We start from the raw sequence: 20,000 nt of genomic DNA, 5'->3' as shown, positions 1-20,000 counted from the left end.
TCTTAAATCGATGCATTACTTTTTGGATTTATTTTTTCTCACTTTCTTTTTTCTCACTGTGTGGCTACTTTTAAAATAAAAGTGCATTTGGAATTGCATTGTATTATGATCCATAATTAAAATAAACAACTGCATGTACTTCCATTATATTTTATTTGATTATTAAAAAAAATAAAAAATAAAAATTTAATAATCGATTTTTGACATTTGTGAATCAATGCAGAATCGTGCACGTCCGCATCGCGATGCATCTTATAATCGATTATTTTTGACACCCCTAATATTTACGATTACATTGCAATGCTGCATCATTTCTAATCAAATGATACATTGCATTGTAGCAACAAGAGGAAGAAAGGAAAAAGATGATCGTCTCTCTCTATTTGTCATATCACTGCATTGCAAAATTGGTACCACAACTATGTTTTACTACAGTAATGGTTATTATGACAAGTGATTGTGAATTCTACCAACCAATAAAAGACGGTAGTCATTTCAGGTTTTTCCACATTCTGAACCACGCAATCAATCTGTCATTGTCAAGTTCAAATATGTTTCACTGATGCCTGATGACATAGTTCAGAAAGAGGCCATACTGCAGTCATCTCACAGTAAATTAACACGATTAATCTCTGAATATGTTTGCATGCTGCTGAAATGTGTCCACTTCAAGATCCAATGAGTTCCTCCCCAAAAAAAAGATAAGAAAAATATTTTGACAGCAAATGGGGCCATTCCCTCGACTGTGGCAGCTTACAGCACTGCCAAGCCAATCGCTAACCTATTTCCCAATCTGGCGCCTTGTGACAGAGAGTTTTATTTTTACCCGCCTCTGAATCAGAGGGGAAGCATGATGTTGTCAGTCTGGGTGCCATCGTGTGAAACGTGGTGTGGGAAGAGGAACTGAACGCCCCCCAGCCCAGATCACACCAACAGAACAAACCAGTTCACCATCAGGCCCTCTGCTCAGCCCCACCTTGCCTCTGGGACTGGGAGGCAGGGGGCACAAACAGGCCAAACAGGGTTTATTCTGGCTAAAACAACACAGGCCTGCGAGAGATATCAGAGAAGGGTAAAATACTGGCAGTGTTTCCCATACATAAAGGAATTTGTGGCAGGCCGCCACAAAAGGATTTTGACCGCCACAAAAAGATGTTGACCAATTTTTTTTTTTTTTTTTTACAGTGCACCTGAACGCAACATGCAAGATACCCACTGAATAAGTGTCCAATAAATGTTCATGTCATTCTGGCCAATACTTCTGTTATAGCATTTCAGTCTGGAATATGGAATATCTTTCAATAATCTATGATTTAGCTGCTAAATTGTCAAATACTGCCATCTGCTCGCTACCCAGGCACTTATGTATGTACTTAACCTAACTAACTTAACCTAACTAACTATCTGGTGTGCACAACATTGTCAGCCTAAACTCCGGCTGACACCCCAAAAACCTACAATCCACTACAGAAAAATGTATATTGTTTGTTTATTAACTGGCCCCTCGCCTTCTATCATTTCACGAAAGTGGCAAAGCAAGTTGAGTATCCCTGACCTATAGGGAGAAATTTAGTTTGTCATTGTAAACCCACAGCACAGTAATGATGACATGTTCTTCATAGATCTAGCCTTTTAATTTTGCTCTTAAGCTTTCTCAAAGTACACCAAATTCATGCATTTTACTTTAAAATGTTTAAAAAAATCTCGCGGGGGCGCATGCCCCCCCATCCCCCTAGGGGGTCTGCGGTCCCCCACCACAAATACCCAAAATCCTGTGGGAAACACTGACTGGGTTATTTGAACATTGTTTTAAATATTCGAAGCACTGGTGTGTGTTTTTTTGAAGAATTCTTTCCTGATGCTAATACAGCCACAAAAGTGTCAGATGAGATACATCATCTACATTTCCTCCCCTTAGTATTTGACATGTAGTAATTTCTGTTTTGCACAAACCCTCGAGAATACCATCGTGATTAAGAAAGTCATTTCTGACAAGTGCAGCCATTTCAGTCAGAATAATCAGAGAGCAGAAACAAGACGTCTTTGTTTTTCCGATCTCCAGTATAAACACACGTTAGCTGACGCTGACGTACCGCCGCTTTTTTCCTAACCATTTTCTCAGAATTGATCCTTGAATTGGGCCAGGGCCGTTGCAGCCCCGCCCACACCGAGACGTGTCACGAGTGATTGGCAGGTAGGTTTTTGTGCGGTGTCCGTGGTAAACCGTGGTGAAAAGCCTCCCACCTAGACTGACAGAGCAGGGTGACTGCACTGTGCTCTGATTGGCTGCCCTGGTCTGTCGACGGGGAAAACAGGAACCGCTTTGTGATGAGTGGGCGTGCTTGCAAACAGAAAGGCTAGGTGGGTGGAGGGACAAGGCTGCGTACGTATATTCACTGTACACACACACATTGTGTCCTTATAGCACATTGTTGTGGTAAAGCTCAGGGTTTGGATATGTTGCACAAAGTGCTCACATGTCATTATATCACGCCAACGCTGTTCTCAGTTTGACTCGCTTCAAGAGGAAAAAACAATAACAATATCACGTAGCAAGGCACGCATTCTAGCTTAATGAAAAACATTAAGGAAACTGTAGGATCTGAAATGTCAAGAATATTGTGTGTTTCCTCGATTCTTGAAATGACAGTTAAATTAAAGCACAGCTCCTGACCCCATGTGTCGTCAAAGTTTCCTGGATAGCAAAAGATTGACATAATAAAACTTTATGCAAACATAGAGAGAGAGAGAGCGCACGTGAGACAACAAGGTTGGCTGTTAAGTTTAGGGAGGCTTTACAACATAAACAGTTGGCAGGTGTGCCTGTTATTGTTCATGGAGAAGCCCCTTCTAAACCACAGAAATGCATTCTTTGGAGAGAGAGAGAGAGAGAGAGAGAGAGAGAGAGAGAGAGAGAGAGAGAGAGAGAGAGAGAGAGAGAGAGAAATTGGGCTAGCGAAACCCCTATGGAGAACTGTGCAACATTTAGTCTAGAGCACTTTACAACTGTTTCTGCTATCAGTCAAACTCATAAGTAATTACCTCGGGAGATTAACAACAGAAGCGAGAGATAGACAGACACAGGAAAGCAAAGACAACCTTGAGCGCATCTCTTCCTGTAAGTGTCTCTGGCTTAGTATCCAAGTGTGGCTCACAGGAAAAATTAAGCAGGGTCCCCAAGTTATACTGGAAACAAACAGTATCCAAAGCTACTGGCTAAGGTATGTTCCCAAAGCCTTTCCAAATCCCAGCAAAGTAGTGTTGGCTCAATAAAGCAGTGCTCTAAAAAAAGAGCGTAAATTCAGTAAGACTTTCCTATAGCCTGCGTAAGCAGTTTTTGGGTCCCGAGAAAAGAAATCTGAAATTTTGGAGATGTGAGTCACCTCAAGAAAACATGTGAAAACCTTTGCTACAGAGGGTCAGGGATTGATGTGAACTTGAGAAGCTCTGGTCGTACCTGACAGGTAGGTGAAGCGCTGTGACTGGCTTCTTTTCCGCTTGCCATTGCAGACATAGAACTGCACCTGGACCGCCGAGCCCACCGTCTTGCTGTGGTACGGAGGAACCTCCACCACGATGCTGGACTGCAACAGATATTATAGCAATGTTTACATAAACACACACTGTGAATTAAAGACATTATCAAGTATATTAAAATGCAAATACTATCACAAAAATTAATCACAAACATGTATATTAACATGCAATATTGATGACAAAATACAATATTATAATAATATTAAATGATTAAGTAATTATTAATTCAATGTTATTAATTAATATAAAATAATAATATGTACAATACTACACTTAACAAAACAAAACATGGAAATAAATGTTCACTCACTCCTTGAACTCTCTCACGGATTACTTTTGCCTCAACTTCCCATTGTGGTCGTCCATCTGAAAGAAACAGTTGGTAATTAATTACAGGCTAATTACTATTAGGGGCCAATGGTACGTTCACATAGCACAAAACATTATGGTTTAAAGTACATCTGAAAAAATATATAAAACCTTTGATTTTTTTCTGTCACTCTCAACTTAGCATTAAATAAGAAAGTAATCTAAAAAAAACGCCCGCATTTGACAGGTACATTACAAGAAAAAATTTGCAATCTATGTGTGTGGGCTTTCCAATGAAGAATACATGAATGACTGGGACCTTTATGCGGGTGAAGCTCAAAGACAATTATCTTCCTACACTAAACGAAGATGCGACACACAGCACCCCATCACATCCTCACATAACTGAATTGCCAATTCTTGGACAAACATCTATTTGAATCAGTGGGAAAATCAACTTTAGCACGCACTGTGGAATAGTGATATGGAAATAATGATGGGTTGTTTTAAAAAAATGAGTGGAAATCAAAGTGGATATAGTTTGAGTTGATAACTGAGGAAGAAACTATAATAAACTCAGACCGCACATTATCTGGGATAAGAACTAGCGTTTCATAAGGCAGACCCATCTTGAAGTATGGCGTAATATTTGTTGGATGTTATTTCTCCCCATCTGGAGTAATTTCTCTCCAGGGTCTGTTTTCCTAATGATGATATCAGTGTAAACTACTTTTTCAAACAGACAGGGCTTAAGAACCACAAAAGGCTTCCGAAAGCACACGATTTCAATTTGTTCGGCCCGGGGAGCAGAGACATCAGAATGACGTCATTTTCAAAGGTCCAGAAAAACCCCATGGAGAACATTTTAACAGCTATTATAAAGTAATCAAATATCTAAATCTCCTGCTGTTTGTCTTGCCTGGTTAGAATTATGGAGAGAGCGGTGGAATAACTCTATTTATTTTCAAATGCCTCGACACACTGCCAGCGTTCTGGCTTGAAAACATCCTTTGATTTTCCAGTTTTCCTACGAGGGATCTAATTATTTGGCCAGACATCTTAGGGGGGCAGCTGCTCCGAGAGAAGCGGTCGAGGTGAAGAACGCGACAGGAAAACACTGACGGCCTTGCGGTGCGGTTGAAAGAAGTCACGATCATGAAACAAAACAACCATGGAGAGAGAGTGAAAACTCAAGTCAACGAGCAACTTTCTACCGCTTCGCTTCTCAGCTGGGACGGATTCATCTGCAGGCGCCTCCGTTTCATGGTGCTCACATGCTCACACGTGTTCCTGATGATATCTCTGTGCACCTGTACTGCCTCTTCCCTCAAAAGCCAAAGGGTTTCCCCAAACAGCCGTCTGCAACGTGTCTGCAGCAACGAGCAAGCTCTTAATTGTAAGCCTCGTCACATTTAGGCTATTCAGCTCTCAACCAAGATCCCTCCCTACTATAGCTTTAAGTAGGTGATTGACTTGTTCTGATCTCACCCTAACACTGAGATCCCTGGAGAGTGAGTTGGAGTAATCCTCTTGCACATTAGTCTAATATCACACGACAGAAGTCCCCTCTCTGTTGTGAGGGAAGGGCTTAGCTTGTGGCTGACAAGTCAGAGAGTATTTCTAACGAGAGGATGACCTTGCGTGTCTTTGCGGCTGACGGCAGTGCATTATTGCAAGCGAGTCCACGATGTTGACATTCAACAGGCAGGAGCACGGGGCCCCACATGCTCCGGCAGGCAACAAGCTCCAACAGGAACCTCATACCACACTCTCTGATAAACGCCTGGGATCGCCCAGGACACCCTGCACACCCCACACACGGGAGGAAAAAGAAAGTGTGCCCATTGTGCTGGAACCCCCTAACGAAAACAGAGTGTTAGCGCGGCTATTCTTGCTATAATAACTGTGGGTTTAAACATCTTTGTAGAACAGCAAGAAGTCCTATGATTGCTGGGTTATACACCATTCAAGGCAGGCAGTGTTCTAGGAGTGACCGTCCACTCGCGTCATATAAACATTCATCCTCATAAAGTTGAAATACTTATACCTATTATGGAGTCATTTCTGCTCCAGCATTTCACGAGGTCTACTCTGCTTTAGTCATCTTTTCTTCAAGTAATGCCTTTTTCATATTATTTCCTTGGTGTCCTTTCCCCCCTTATTCAGAGCGTCTGATTAAGTGAAAAGACAGACTGCAGGTAATAAAGACGTGGGGGGATGGAGAGAAAGCCAGGGTGGACGCCGGGCTGGAGTTTCTGGGTCAGAGAGGAGGGAGTGAACCATGAGCCCGCACACAGTGTGGGACCAGAACTGGAACCGAGAATTGATTGAACAGTGGGTTTTAACATCTTTGTACTGGGAGAACAGAAAGAACTCAGTGTCGGTCCACTCCCTTCATATAAACATTCATCCTCATAAAGGTAAAATACTTGTACCTATATGGACTAATTTCTGCTCCAGAGTTTGATGAAGTCTACTCTGGTTTAGTAATCGTTCCTTCAATCTGCAGCACTGCTCAGGGTCAGGGACAGAGGAGGGAGTGACCCATAGGCCCGCACACGCAGTGGGACCAGAATTGGAACCGAGAATTGATGGTCTGCCTCAGCTCAACTCGTCTTCCTCCTCCTCCCTCCCTCCCTCCATCCTTAAAGATGTGTATCAGAGCAGCAGAAAAAGCAGGGGAACTGGACAAGGAGAGGAAAACAGGCATCTCTGACAGAAATGAATAACAGTGCAACCCCAACTCCCAAAAAAAGGAAGGAAAAAACGAAATAAAATCAAAACCCGGAGTCAGTTTATTAAAAGCCCAAAGCGAGAGTATTTCACAATATGTTCAAAATGTCTTTCACTGTGTGATCTAAGTCAATGGATCTAAGCCACGTGAGATACTGTAAGCAATTAATTTATCAAATAATCATGTTTTGGGTTTTTGATTAAGCACATTCATACTTTTTTACACACACACGCACACGCACGCATAGACACACACGCACGCACACACACATGCACGCACGCACGCATGCACGCACACACACACACACACACACACGCATACACACACACACAATCCCGGTGGCTCACTGAGTAGAGCACGTACCATATAAGGCTCAGTCCTTCCCGCAGCGACCCAAGTTTGAATCCAACCGCGGTCATTCGCTGCATGTCCTGCCCTCTCTCTATCCCATACCTCTCTCTCTCTCTCTCTCTCTCTCTACTTTCAAAGGCAAAAATGCCCAACAACACATCTTCTTAAAAATAAGTAAATAAAATCCTCAGGGTTTCATTAGCCGAGCAAAACATGGAGGAATCACTCCAAAGCTATGTGCATATCAACAATCCTAACCAATTTCATAACAGGTCGCCCATTATCGACTTTAACATACGGATCTCACGTCAACACAACTGAGCGGATCCCTTATTTCTGTAAATAGCAAAATGATCTCCAGTCCCGGCCCATAATCTCTAGTCTGTTGCAATAAGCCGGCCTCTCCCATGTCGCATGAGTCTCCTGTTTATGGAAGAAGGTGGAAAAAGATGTGTCACTGCCCCTCGTCTCCTCCGTGCCTGAACTTCCTCCAATCAGTCCCTTTCTGCAGGAAAGCAGCAGGATTAGTCCTGATGAGGGGGATCACTTACACATTATCTCCCCTGACTCTTCCATTCTCTCTCTGTCTCCACAGTCCACTGCCTCCATGCAGAAAAAAACTGTGCCGCCCGGATTCTCACAAAAACACGCAAGTCAGAGCACATCACCCCCGGTTCTGCACTCCCTTCACTGGCTCCCAGTTAACCACCGCATCACCTACAAACTTCTCCTGTTAACATACAAGGCCATTCATCACAACGCTCCAACCTACCTCCAAGAACTAGTCACCCCTCAATCCTCACTCCGGACACTCCGATCATGCAGCTCCAACCTCCTTTCTGTCCCTATAGGACCAAACTCACCAGCATGGGTGACCGTGCCTTCTCCTCACTGGGCCCCCCCGGCTGTGGAATCAGCTCCCAGGACCACTCAGGGCTACAGACTCTTTCGACGTTTTTAAATCAAAACTCAAAACCCACTTATTTATTTTAGCTTTCCTCCCTCTCTCTTTACAGGTGTTATGTTTTTATCCTTTTATGTTTTTATTCTTTTAGTAGCTGTTTCTTTATATATATTTTTATTTTTCCCTGTTTGATTGCTTGATTGTTTTTATCATGCATCTGTAAAGCACCTTGTGAAGTCCTTGGATTTTAAAGTGTGCTATATAAATTGAATTTATTATTATTATTATTATTATTATTATTATTATTATTATTATTATTATTATGCACACTGGGCCCCTACGTTGCCCCCCTACCCATGATGCACCTCTCTGTGTGGTTTCCACTCGCCACACTGACGGGTTACAACAACCTGAGCGTCCGTCCGCGTGTTGTTTCTATCAGACGTCTCTCCTACGCCATGCTTCACCTACTACACCTCTATCAGACGTCTCTTCTACGCCATGCTTCACCTACTACACCTCAAAGAGCTATAGAGACATTCCACTGAGCCACACTTGGAGAGAACATCTCAGAGCAAGGCTCTCTCAGGCCCAAAAACAACAGCACTCAACGACGTGCCTCCGTGTGCGAGCTGGAGTCGCTGGCTCTCTCCGACCGTCACAGAGGAACCTCGGGCAGGCAGGGACTGGCTCAACGAATGCCATCCATTTAAAGTTTCCATAGCAGCCTGTGCACATGTTTTGATTACAGAGAGAGGTGTACTAACAAGAGGAAAGTGAAGGTGCACAGAGTCCAGGGACTTGAGAAGAAAAGATCTGAATAGGAGGGAGATCACTGGATAACGGATAAGGATATGAACGACCACTAAAGACAGAATGACAGGTTTCAGTTGGAGATGGTGTGAGGGTCAATCTTAAAGCTGCAATAGGCCATTTTTATAATATATATGAGACTAAATGACTAAGTGGGGCTGCGACAGAGAAGGGCACCCCGTCGTTCCTATCCAAGACTCATTTCATATCATTTTGGTGTCACTGGAGGGTTATGTTCTCCTGCACATGAAGAAGTGAATTGAAACTGGAGTGAAATAGAAAAACTTGCTTGTGAACAGGAGTGAGTGAGCACTCCGTGTGAACAGGAGTGAGTGAGCACTCCGTGTGAACAGGAGTGAGTGAGCACTCCGTGTGAACAGGAGTGAGTGAGCACTCCGTGTGAACAGGAGTGAGTGAGCACTCCGTTGTGAGACAGCTGAACTCCCCCACTTCTTCATGTGCTGCAAAAATAATCTCCTCGCCAAGCCTGCTTGTCTGATGGTGTGCAGGCAACAGGACTTTGTCAACGTTTTCAGTCAATGAAAAGTATAGTGTCTCTTAATTTGGAGAAAAAACTAAAAACATAATACTTTACACTGCTACTGCGTTGGAGCCCACTAGAAAACTCGTTGTAATACGATGGTTTAACATACCAGCCCCTAACATCAGTGTCTATAAGCGGAAGCTAGTCCAGCATGTGATGTCTATTTATAAAATGTAAAATTACAGTACGTAATTTAAACTGAACATTTATTTGTTTTGTTTTTCTAAACAAATGTATTGATTCAGATCATCCGCATGTGCATCAAAATGAATGTATAATTCAGATGATTAGATTGTAAAGTATTGTAAAGTGTGCATAGGAGATAAAAACATGTGTTAAGGTGGCGTATTTCTTTTTGCAGTGCACACTTGATCGACCTGCATTACGCAGTCGTAAATCTGTCCCATGTGAGAAAATGCCCTGCGGGGTGGGACTACTTGCTGGCACCAAAACAACATTGCAGCTCTGATCTGAGCACCGACAAACACAAACAACAACAACAACGTCTGTTATTTTACCACACAAAACACACGGCTAGAATTCAATGATTGCTCTAATGGCTTCCTGATAAAGATCTATTTTCTCCTTGAGAAATGTCTATTGTTTCCTGATATTAGTTATTCATATATTACAGAAACAACTGAGACTAGACAGCTACATATGAGCCTTTCTATATATACTGATTAGAAAATGTGCCTTCATAAGATGTGGTTTTGACGAGCTGCAGAGCGCTCTCGCCAAAACCTATTATTCCAGTTAAATAAATAGCGAGAACCTAGGTTTGTTCTGCTACTTCCAAAATAAAGCTTCACTACTTTCTGCATATTTCCTCATCTATCCAAAGGCAGATACCACATTTTTCATTAGTGTGAGCAGCCTCCTATCTAGTTCCCGAGGGTTTCCAGTACGTAACCAGGTGCTTCTTCTGTACAACTCTTTTTGATCTAGTGCCAACAGCTACAGTATTATCTGTCTCCTCTTGTTTAGGTAACTTAGTATTAAGTTAATGTTAATACATTACATTGGGATTTATATGACGCAACTGACGTGAAGTGAGAATTTATTTCATACATGTCACCGACTGCAACTTTTCTTTTATGATGTTGCTCTTACGTAAGCTGCCCACTGTGATGTCCACACACCAATTTAGTTTTTCATTCTTGCCAAAAGCCATCTCTGCTAAGAACAGTATTAACATCTCTGGTAAGAACAGTATTAATGTTGGTACTTTTGAGAGTTTTACGTGAGCCAACTGCTTCTGCTGGAGTTTCAAGATAACAGGGGGAGCCTGCAGGGAAGAAAACTTTGTATTGCCGGATTATACAAAGCGACACACCTGCTCCTGCATAAATGTATCCTGCCTAGAATTGTAAGCAGCACATTTACAACAAATCACTGTAGGGATGAATATTTTCACAGTTACACTCGTACATTTCTGTGCTGTGCTTCTTAGTTCTTCATTTAGGTGTGCTGATAGTATCAAGACTGTCCAACAGAACCACTTTGGGATGAGTGATGCAACATATGAAATGTTTTATCCCTTTGAGCACAAAAGTTTTCCTCCCTGACAACTTTCATGACTCCAGCGCTCAGGGAAAGTCTATCAGGCGAGCATGAAATCAGACTTTTTGACACACTTAATTGGCTCAAGCTGTTTTTGCAGTGGTGGTTCGAGACTAAGCTGCTGTGCAGACACAACTCTTACCAGGGCCTTTCTCCAGGAAGATGACCTTGGACTCGGGGAAGAAGTTGGAGCCAGTGATGACCATCTCTTCTCCCCCGCTGACCAGACAGCTGGTCAGGCTGGACTTGTCAACCTGGGGCAGCTCCTGAGCCGAGCGCTGGGCTGGGAGAGACAGAGGAGGGGGCGAGGAGAAGAGAGGAGGTTCAATTGCTGAACTGTGTTCATTTAAAACTCAATCTGTGTCTTAGTGCGTGTGTGTGTGTGTGTGTGTGTGTGTGTGTGTGTGTGTGTTTGTGCGTGTGCGTGTGCGTGTATGTGTGCGCGCGCGTGTGTGCGTGCGTGCGTGCGTGCGTGTGTGGTTCCTGAGCAAACCGTTAAGAGTAGAAGGGTCCCAGCAGAACAGATTACATTTACATTTTCGGCATTTATCGGAGACTCTTATCTAAAGCGACATTCAATGAATGCAAACAGTAGATTAAATCAACATCGCCAAGACTCCAAGTAGTGTGGTAATAAAGACATGGAAGAAACGTAAAGGGGTGTGCTTGTCTGTGTCTGTGTTTGTCTGAATGCACGTGTGTGTGTACACACACGCGTGTGTGTTTGTGTGTGCGCGCGTGTTTGTGTGCGTGACGTGCGTGTGTGTGTTTGTGTGTGTGACGTGCTTGCGTTTGTGTGTGTGTGTGTGTGCGCGCGTGTTTGTGTGCGTGACGTGCGCGTGTGTGTTTGTGTGTGTGACGTGCTTGCGTGTGTGTGTGTGTGTGTGTGTGTGTGTGTGTGTGCGCGCGCGCGTGTGCGCACGCCTATGACTCAGGCCAGGAAGTGGACACTCACAGCACTCCACGGGGATGGAGGCGGCCTGCAGCGACAGCACCTTGCCGTTGGGTTGAGGGATGTGGACCCGGAACACCACCCGTACCCGCGTGTTCTTCCTGCCGATGTCCGTCTCGCCCTTCCGCAGCTCGATGTCGGAGTTCCGCAGCTTCAGGATGCCGGCGCAGTCGATGCTGAAAGGCAGAGGAGGGGGGAAATGTGTTGGCCCCCACACAGCACTTTGCAGTTTTGGCAAATCACCTAAGACATATTGAAGCAGTGAGGGCCTGCGAGTGATAAAAAACAACCACAGCCCAGTAGGGGATTGGCAATGAGACGCAAATTAAGTGTAGGATCACAAATTATAAAGGCCTGTGAATATGATTTATTACAACTGTAAATGTGAAAATCCCGACCAAATCCCTTCCTATGAATTCCAATGTAAACGAAACCAGACCTTATATAAATATAATCATCCGGGTGATGCGGAATCATAAGTACGGAAATAAAGTCTGTTTTTGTGCTTGGTGGGAAACCCCTCCAATTTTCCTCCTGTGCCTGTTGGGTTGAATTAAAAACAAAAATCTATAAAATCCCTTTTGGACGATGTTTGGAACCCCATATGATCATAAACGTGGTTATTTTTACATTGGGACAGGGCTTCCTCCATGGTGGTAAGCTCATAACTGAGTAATATAACGCTTTAGTGCTTCTGACGTCTACCTGGCTGACATGTTGTTTTCGGGCAGGAGAGGAATTTCGAGAACTTTGGTGCTGGAGATGATGATCTCTTGGCTGGCGGTGGCCACCGTCTTCCCGGTGATCCGGTGCACCTGGTAGAAGGCGTGCGGCCTCAAGTAACGGTCATCTGCTGTTCCAATGAACATCTGCAGGTTGACGGGCTTCTCGCTGTAGCCAATGAGCTGAGACAAGACAGAGGGAGAGAGAGAAAAACAGAAGAAAAACAGATGTTAGCGCAGGAGGTCCAGATGAGAGGTGTGAAGGAACGAATGCTCCATACATTTCCACTGCTTTCAGGAGGCCACCTTTCTTGGAGGGACCCTAAATGTCAGGTTGACGGTGTTGGGATATTTCTGGCGGGGCCTCTGGAGATTCATCTGCTGCTCTGGCCTCCAACCAGTTCAACAATGATGTTCTCCACTAACAGCCTTATCATTTGTTCCCCTTGCACGCCTTCTTCACAGGGTCCTGCACAGGGCACTGTTGCCTCTTAAACCCCCACATCTGAGCAGAACCTCCAACCCTGGTCTTGTAACGAGCTACCACACAAAGGCAGCAGTGAAGCAAAGCAAGAAGCACGTTTCTCAAACATGAGGAAAAAAGAACATGGAAGCGCGACCGAGAGAAAGAAAAAAAAAAAACGATCATGACAGAAATAGTGACCACAACATCATACAAAGAAAATAAAAAATAAAATAAAATAAATGAGCGCCTACAAGTCACTTTAACTCATTCTGTGAGGTCTAAATGCAGTGCATTTAAAGCAGCTTTTAATGGTTACGCTGTGGTATATTAAAAAAATAAAAATAAGAAAACTGACAGTAGAAATGTCAACGCTCCCTTCAGATCCAGTTGTGTGGAGTGAGTGTGTGCCAAGCTGGGCTGGCACGGCCACATAGCAGGAAGCTGCACTCCCCACTAGTCCTTGGCTCCTGGCACCCGGGCCTCCAGGCAGACAGGTGAGTGGTTCTGCTGAAGGAGGAGCGGTGGTGGGTGGATGTCGGGAAACGGGTGGAGGGAATATGGAAAGGAGGGCAGAGCCTTTTCCTCCTCAGAGGGACAGAACAAACACACAGGCCGCACAATCCCACCACTGTCGGAATGTTGTGCTTGGCAAGTCTCCGTGACGGCAGGATGGCACCCACCCCCCCCCCCCCCCACCATACATACACTCCCACCAAACCCAAAGCTCCTCCAGCTCAGATGTTGGGCAGCCCCGTTGAGGGTAACAGAAGAGAACAAGGCCTTTCATTGGCGTTTCACCCCAGGAACCCGCCAAGCCTCAGCAACGCCACAGCTGGCTCCCTGAGCCTTTCTGCCCTTTGGGGTGTGCGTCACACACTCACTGTGTCCATGTCTGCTACCAGAGTGTGCTGGATGGATGGAAGGAATGGACGTGGGTGTAGTTTGGGATTTGTCATGTGCTGTTCCAAAACCAGCTCAAACAAAAAAAAAAAAAATCTTAAATTGGTCACAATTAGGCCCTGGAAACACATGTACCTGAGAAAAACAGTGAGCGAGCGCTACCAAAGACATGCGTGCTTAGTTTCAAAATATTGACTTCCTCTGAAACCAATTAAAATGGGCCATGTTGGTTTGTGCTTCAGCAGTGTTATAAAGCATTCCTTGTTTTCCAACGCGCTGTGGTGGCATCGGAGGGAGTGTTCACGAGAGCCGAGGCCATTGGGCTTACAGTACCGGAGGCTTTGCTCACGTTTGCATCTCCCTCTCTCTCTCTCTCTCTCTCTCTCTCTCTCTCTCTCACTACTGCCAAGACGACCCCCTGTGGAGTAAGAAGTGGAGGTATGGAGGGCGGCGAGGTCAAACAGAGCAGTGGAAAAATGTACTATTATTTAGTGTGCTAACACGGGGGGCTGGGTGAGAGCACCAGCCTCCAGAGGCACGTCCTCTCACCGAGCCCCCCGTGTTAGCACAGCACCACCCTGCCTGCCTGCCTAGTACCCACCTCAAATCTCCTCCATAAAGCTGCTGTGTTCTGAGTTGAATCAAAACCGTGTATCTAGAAAGACTTGTGTGCTATTGAACTCAACAAGACCCCAATGGTTCTTAATGCTTCCCAAAAGAATATTCAATAAGAGAGTATTTCCTGTGGAACAAATATAATTCTAGCCATTAGAGATGTGGCTTATTGCTACTGCTTAGCAACAAATGTTAGCTATACAGATACAACAATATAATGACTGTTGGCTTAACATGACCAGATGCCTCAATGCTAGTCACTTTTTGTAAAGCGCATGACACACAGGCATAGCATTGTTTAGCAACTAGCGAGGCCACGGTGCTCTGTTTACATCCTATACCTGCCCCTTCCTCGAGCCCTCCTGACACATATACACAAACACACAGAAACATTATACACACACATACTGTAGTACACACCTTTGACCACTGTGGCTATCCCAGCGGCTACCCCCGGGTGATGAGGGCTGGAGAGGTCGAGGGCTATATAGGGATTTGAGCTGAGAGGTGTAGACTAAGATAACACATCTTCAGACTGAGCTGAGGGAAAGCCAAAGAGCCTGTGAACCTGCCAGGTCAGAGGTCACCATACTGTACCTCACCTTGTTCATTCATCTACAGTAGATACTAGGAGCCGTTCAGCAGTGTCTGCACTAGCTACACTATCAGCAATTAGTTCATTCAAGACATTTTGAGAACAAAATTTGGAAGCAATTTTGCCAGAACAATATATGTGAAACCTCAACTTTTAGGTCTTTATGATTGGATTGATTTCTCCCGAGAACGTGCACCAACAAAATAATTTGTTTAAGAACATAAATAACCTGTTCATTGACTGCTGTCTCCATTTTTAGAATTGAAATATCTCAGCCTTCAAAATATCCCATATTTCAGGTTTTCAAAGCTCACTTTTTGGAACAAAAGCTCCTCGGCCAATAGAATTTCAAGAGATTCCAAATCTCTCTCCTCCCATGATGGATTTTCAACTGCTCAAACATGGAGGATGGCACTACGAGCAAATGACTGGACGAAACATGTCAGCTATGAAGGATAATAATAATGCATGTTCTCAAGACAAAAACCCAACTGATAAAGCAGCATTATTGCAGTACATGATTACATTTTGCATGGTGATATTTTAACTATTCACCTGATGTTTCTTTGGATCTCTGCTCTAATTAGCTAGTTTACACTAGTTTACACTAGCTTACAGGCCACCAGAAGCTATGCCAGAGACCTGTCGATTCGCTAAATTGCTGCAAATTTGTCAGCGTCGATTTTTGATCTTTGCCATGTTGCATTCTTTTCACATGAAAAATGTGTTATTAAAGTAACAGTAAATTATACATAAAGGACACTCTAGGTGGCAGCACTGCCTGAAATGTCTAGCTGATCGGATTCTGCATGGAGTAGAGGCCAAAAAAGACCTAGACCTGGAGCCATATATTCTTTTTATGGAAAAGAAAGGGAAACAAATCTATAAATTAATCCATTAGCCTAAAAAGTAGTAGTTCCCAGTAGGGCTGCAACTAACGATTATTTTCATAATCGATTAATCTGTCGATTATCTTCTCGATTCGTTGTTTGGTCTATACCAGGGGTGCCCACACTTTTTCAGCTTGGGAGCTACTTTTAAAATGACCAAGTCAAAGTGATCTACCAAACATATTTATTTATATATATATACACCGAGTATACAGTGGAAAACAGTGGAACAATGGAAAAACAGTGGAAACAGTGGAAAAACAGTGGAAAAACAGTGTTTTTCAGTGGAAAAACAGTAAAAAAAAAAAAAAAAAAAAATGATTTCCCCCCCCCCCCCCCCCCTCAATGCCATGCGATCGACCACACTACCTTCGACGTATTGGGCACCCCTGGTCTATACAATGTCCGAAAATGGTGGCAAATGACGATCAGTGTTTCCCAAAGTCCAAGATGACGCCCTCAAATGTCTTGTTTTGTCCACAACTCAAAGATAATATCAGTTTACTGTCATACAGTAGTAAAGAGACCAGAAAATATTCCCATTTAAGAAGCTGGAATCAGAGAATTTTTACCTTTTCTCTTAAAATTGTACTCAAAACGATTACCGTAAATTCCGGACTATAAGCCGCACCTTTTTTCCCGTTTTTTGGGCTTTTTTGGCCCCTGCGGCTTATATAACGGTGCGGCTTATCTATGGATTTTTTCAAAAAAAAAAATCTCTCTTTTTTAGCACTCTTTCTAACTATAAATCCTATATAACTATAATAAGTTTTAATTTCCTCTCTTGCCCTCTTTTCACCACACTGTATGACACTGTATGACACTGTGTGCACTGTAAAAAACAACACAGGTGGTGTTGTGTTATGTTGTTTTGTTGAAATGTTAATAAATGGGAGCTTCCTCAAACAGCCATCTCTTTCCCGACAATCCCCTCTGTGCATGAACCCTTACATATGGTAATTAAACATTAAAACACAAAAAAAAAAAAAAAAAAAAAAAAAAAAAAAAACATTAAAACACCCGCGGCTTATAGTCCGGTGCGGCTTATATAAGAAAAAAATAGTCAACTTTGCAGGTGCGGCTTATACACCGGTGCGGCTTATAGTCCGGAATTTACGGTAATCGATTATCAAAATAGTTGTCGATAAATTTTCTGTCGATCGACTAATCGATTAATCGTTGCAGCTCTAGTTCCCAGATTATCGATAACTAAAATGTGCTACAGGCCTAATCTCAACACATAAACCGTGAGGAACAAGGAGGAGGAGGGCAGAAGTAGTGGCAGGACGTGCGGCCGTGCGCTACACAAGCTTTCCATGTAGAAGTCGACTGGTGACAAGGAGATGATTCCACTAAGCATCGTCTTAATGAGCTCAAACAAAAGACCCTGAGGTTAAATACTTTGTCGTCTCCACCTCCGGCACTAGATCACGCTGCAGGGCAGTTAGTCTGCAGGGCAGTTAGTCTGCAGGGCAGTTAGTCTGCAGGACAGTTAGTCTGCAGGGCAGTTAGTCTGCAGGGCAGTTAAGCTTAATTTATACTTATTATAAAGTGTCGCTCAGCACATGGTCACAGACTTAAAAGAAAGTGTCGCTCATGGTGTTGCATTTATACTTCAGAGGACGTTTGCCTCGGTTCAACGGTCACGTGACACTCGAACGCTATAAGCAGCTGCAGACAGTCAAGAGAAGAGAGGGAACGAAATGCACAGTGAAACCACCTCGGAGGCAAGATGTAACGTACTTGGCTGCAGCCGCATATAAACGACACACAACCACACAACTCACCTCCTCTCTCTCTGGGAAATTGGTCACGACATTCTTTGTGATTTTCACGAAGTCATACATCAAGGACAGGCTGATAAAAATAGCGGGGACACGTTCATTCATTTCAATCGAGCGAAAACTAGCGGGTGGCCCCCAACCAAAACAAGGAAGTCAAGCACGCGATACTATGACGTAGTCAGTGACACTAGACATTTCACCAGGTAGCAGACACTGCTCGCCGACGAAGCATAAATTGGGCTTTAGTCTGCAGGGCAGTTAGTCTGCAGGGCAGGGCAAATAGTCTGCAGGGCAGGGCAGTTAGTCTGCAGGGCAGGGCAGTTAGTCTGCAGGGCAGTTAGTCTGCAGGGAAGTTAGTCTGAGTAAGCACATGGTTTGGTTGGGGGGCATTGTACTAAGCTTTGTGTCATGCTCTAATCTCTGTGTGAGTGTGTGTGTGTGTGTGTGTGTGTGTGTGTGTGTGTGTGTGTGTGTGTGTGTGTGTGTGTGTGTGTGTTTGAGTGTGCGTGCATGTGTGTGTGTGTGTGTGTGTGTGTGTGTGTGTTTGAGTGTGCATGCATGCATGTGTGTGTGCATGTGTGTGTGTGTGAGTGTGTGTGTGTGTGTGTGTGCGTGGGTGTTTGAGTGTGTGCACGCATGTATGTGGACCTTTCTGTGTGCAAGCATGAAGGACTAAGTGAAAGTGTGTGTGTGCGCGTGACGTGTGCACAGGTAAGTGCATTTGTGAATGAGAGCAAATGACTGACTGAATCAATCATTTACTGTGTGTGTGTGTGTGTGTGTGTGTGTGTGTGTGTGTGTCCAGACGTAAGCTTGTCCTACAGTGCAGAGCTTTCTGCAGGAGACGGTGTGACTTGTCTGTGACCCAGACTAAGAGGCTTATGGGCCGATGGCCATGGACGGTCATTGCTCCCTCACAAACACGCACACACACACACACACACACACACACACACACACACACACACGCACGCACGCACGTCGCACACACAGACACACACACACACACACACACACACGTCGCACACACACACACACGCACCTCCTGAAATCACATTCCTGAAATGGAACGGACCTTTGCGGTTGTCTTCTCACCATCCCCCTTGTCAAACTGGAGCCAACTCAGCCACTGTTCAAACCTGCTCTGTGGCACAGTTACTGTACCGGGAAGGAAGTCGCTCCCAGCATCAGCAGGAGGCCTGGGTTCATCTTTAAAAACCACATTAGATCTTAAGAGCCACATGAAAGTGTCAATCTGCCTAGTAACAACCTAACAGGTAATTATCCCCCCCGCTCTGAATGGCTATAAATCACACCATTCTTCAATCTGGATTCAAAGAAACAGAGAAAGAGTCGTAGCTCTCAACAGTCTTGTGGGTTCAGTGTTGCCTGCTTCACCGTCATGTCTGCACCCTGTGGAAGTGAGTGCAGACAGGCAGTGCTTACGCGTGTGTGTGTCTGCGCACATGCACGCAGATGTGTGTGTGTGTGTGTGTGTGTGTGCACACGTGTGTGTGTGTGTGTGTGTGTGTCCATAAATCAGCGCATGTGTGGAGTTGGCAATGTTTATTCACAGCAGCATGTGTGTTCCAGACAGCATAAAATGAGTTAACAGTGTCTGGGGGAATGTATGTGTGTGAGAGGAGGAGAGACGCAGATGAAAAACTGAAATCCTTCACACGGATGTAATCTGGAGTTCGGGAAACCACAATAAAGCAGAGAAAAACAAGCATCAAAATGAGAAAGACTTGGGCTCACGTTATGTCAGTCAGGAAATGATTTGAATCCTGGAAAAGAAACTTCCAATCCCATGACAGTGTTTTCATGTTTCATGTGTTGAGTTACAGGGCACAGGAGGGAGTGGGGATGATATGCAGCATAGAGATAATAGATGTAATAGATGCATATAGATGTAAGTGGGATAGAAGCCATGGTGTGAGCCTGAGCCCACTGAGCCACTGAACCTCCAGACTCACAGACTCTTAACATGGTAAGTTTATTTGTTTAGCACATTTCATACACAGACTCACAGAGGCAATTAGAAAATATAAGATCCAAAAGTTGCAAAATTATTAACATATTTTTTAAATAAGTATAACTACAATGGATTAGTATGGTATTGTATTGTATTTCATCTCTTATTTATTTTTCCAGTGTTTCAGTTGACGGTAAATTGTCACCATGCAACAGAAAAGCCCTTAATCGTTCTCTCTCCTTCTATTTCCCCTCTCTGTCTGTCTCTCCCTCCCTCTCTCTCTCTCTCCCTCTCTCTCTGTCTGTCTCTCCCTCTCTCTCTGTCTCTCTCTCTCCCTCTCCCTCTG

At 44.1% G+C, this 20,000-nt stretch overlaps 1 protein-coding gene across 1 annotated transcript in view; it reads right to left on the bottom strand.

The window, feature by feature from the left end:
- The window catches only part of nfatc3a (nuclear factor of activated T cells 3a), a 109,175-nt gene that overhangs the window by 19,388 nt on the left and 69,787 nt on the right, over positions 1-20,000 (bottom strand). The window contains exons 4-8 of the mRNA XM_083651175.1: positions 12,413-12,612; positions 11,711-11,883; positions 10,898-11,038; positions 3,848-3,903; positions 3,458-3,584 (exon numbers count right to left, since the gene is read on the bottom strand). Of these exons, the coding sequence (XP_083507301.1) occupies positions 3,458-3,584; positions 3,848-3,903; positions 10,898-11,038; positions 11,711-11,883; positions 12,413-12,612 (697 nt within the window). The remainder of the gene's footprint in view (positions 1-3,457; positions 3,585-3,847; positions 3,904-10,897; positions 11,039-11,710; positions 11,884-12,412; positions 12,613-20,000) is intronic.

The sequence above is a fragment of the Poromitra crassiceps genome (assembly GCF_964638095.1).
Source record: "Poromitra crassiceps genome assembly, chromosome: 14".
Lineage (NCBI taxonomy): Eukaryota > Metazoa > Chordata > Actinopteri > Beryciformes > Melamphaidae > Poromitra > Poromitra crassiceps.
The sequence above is the reverse complement of the archived record's forward strand: the minus strand, read 5'-3'. Positions and strand labels throughout refer to the sequence as shown.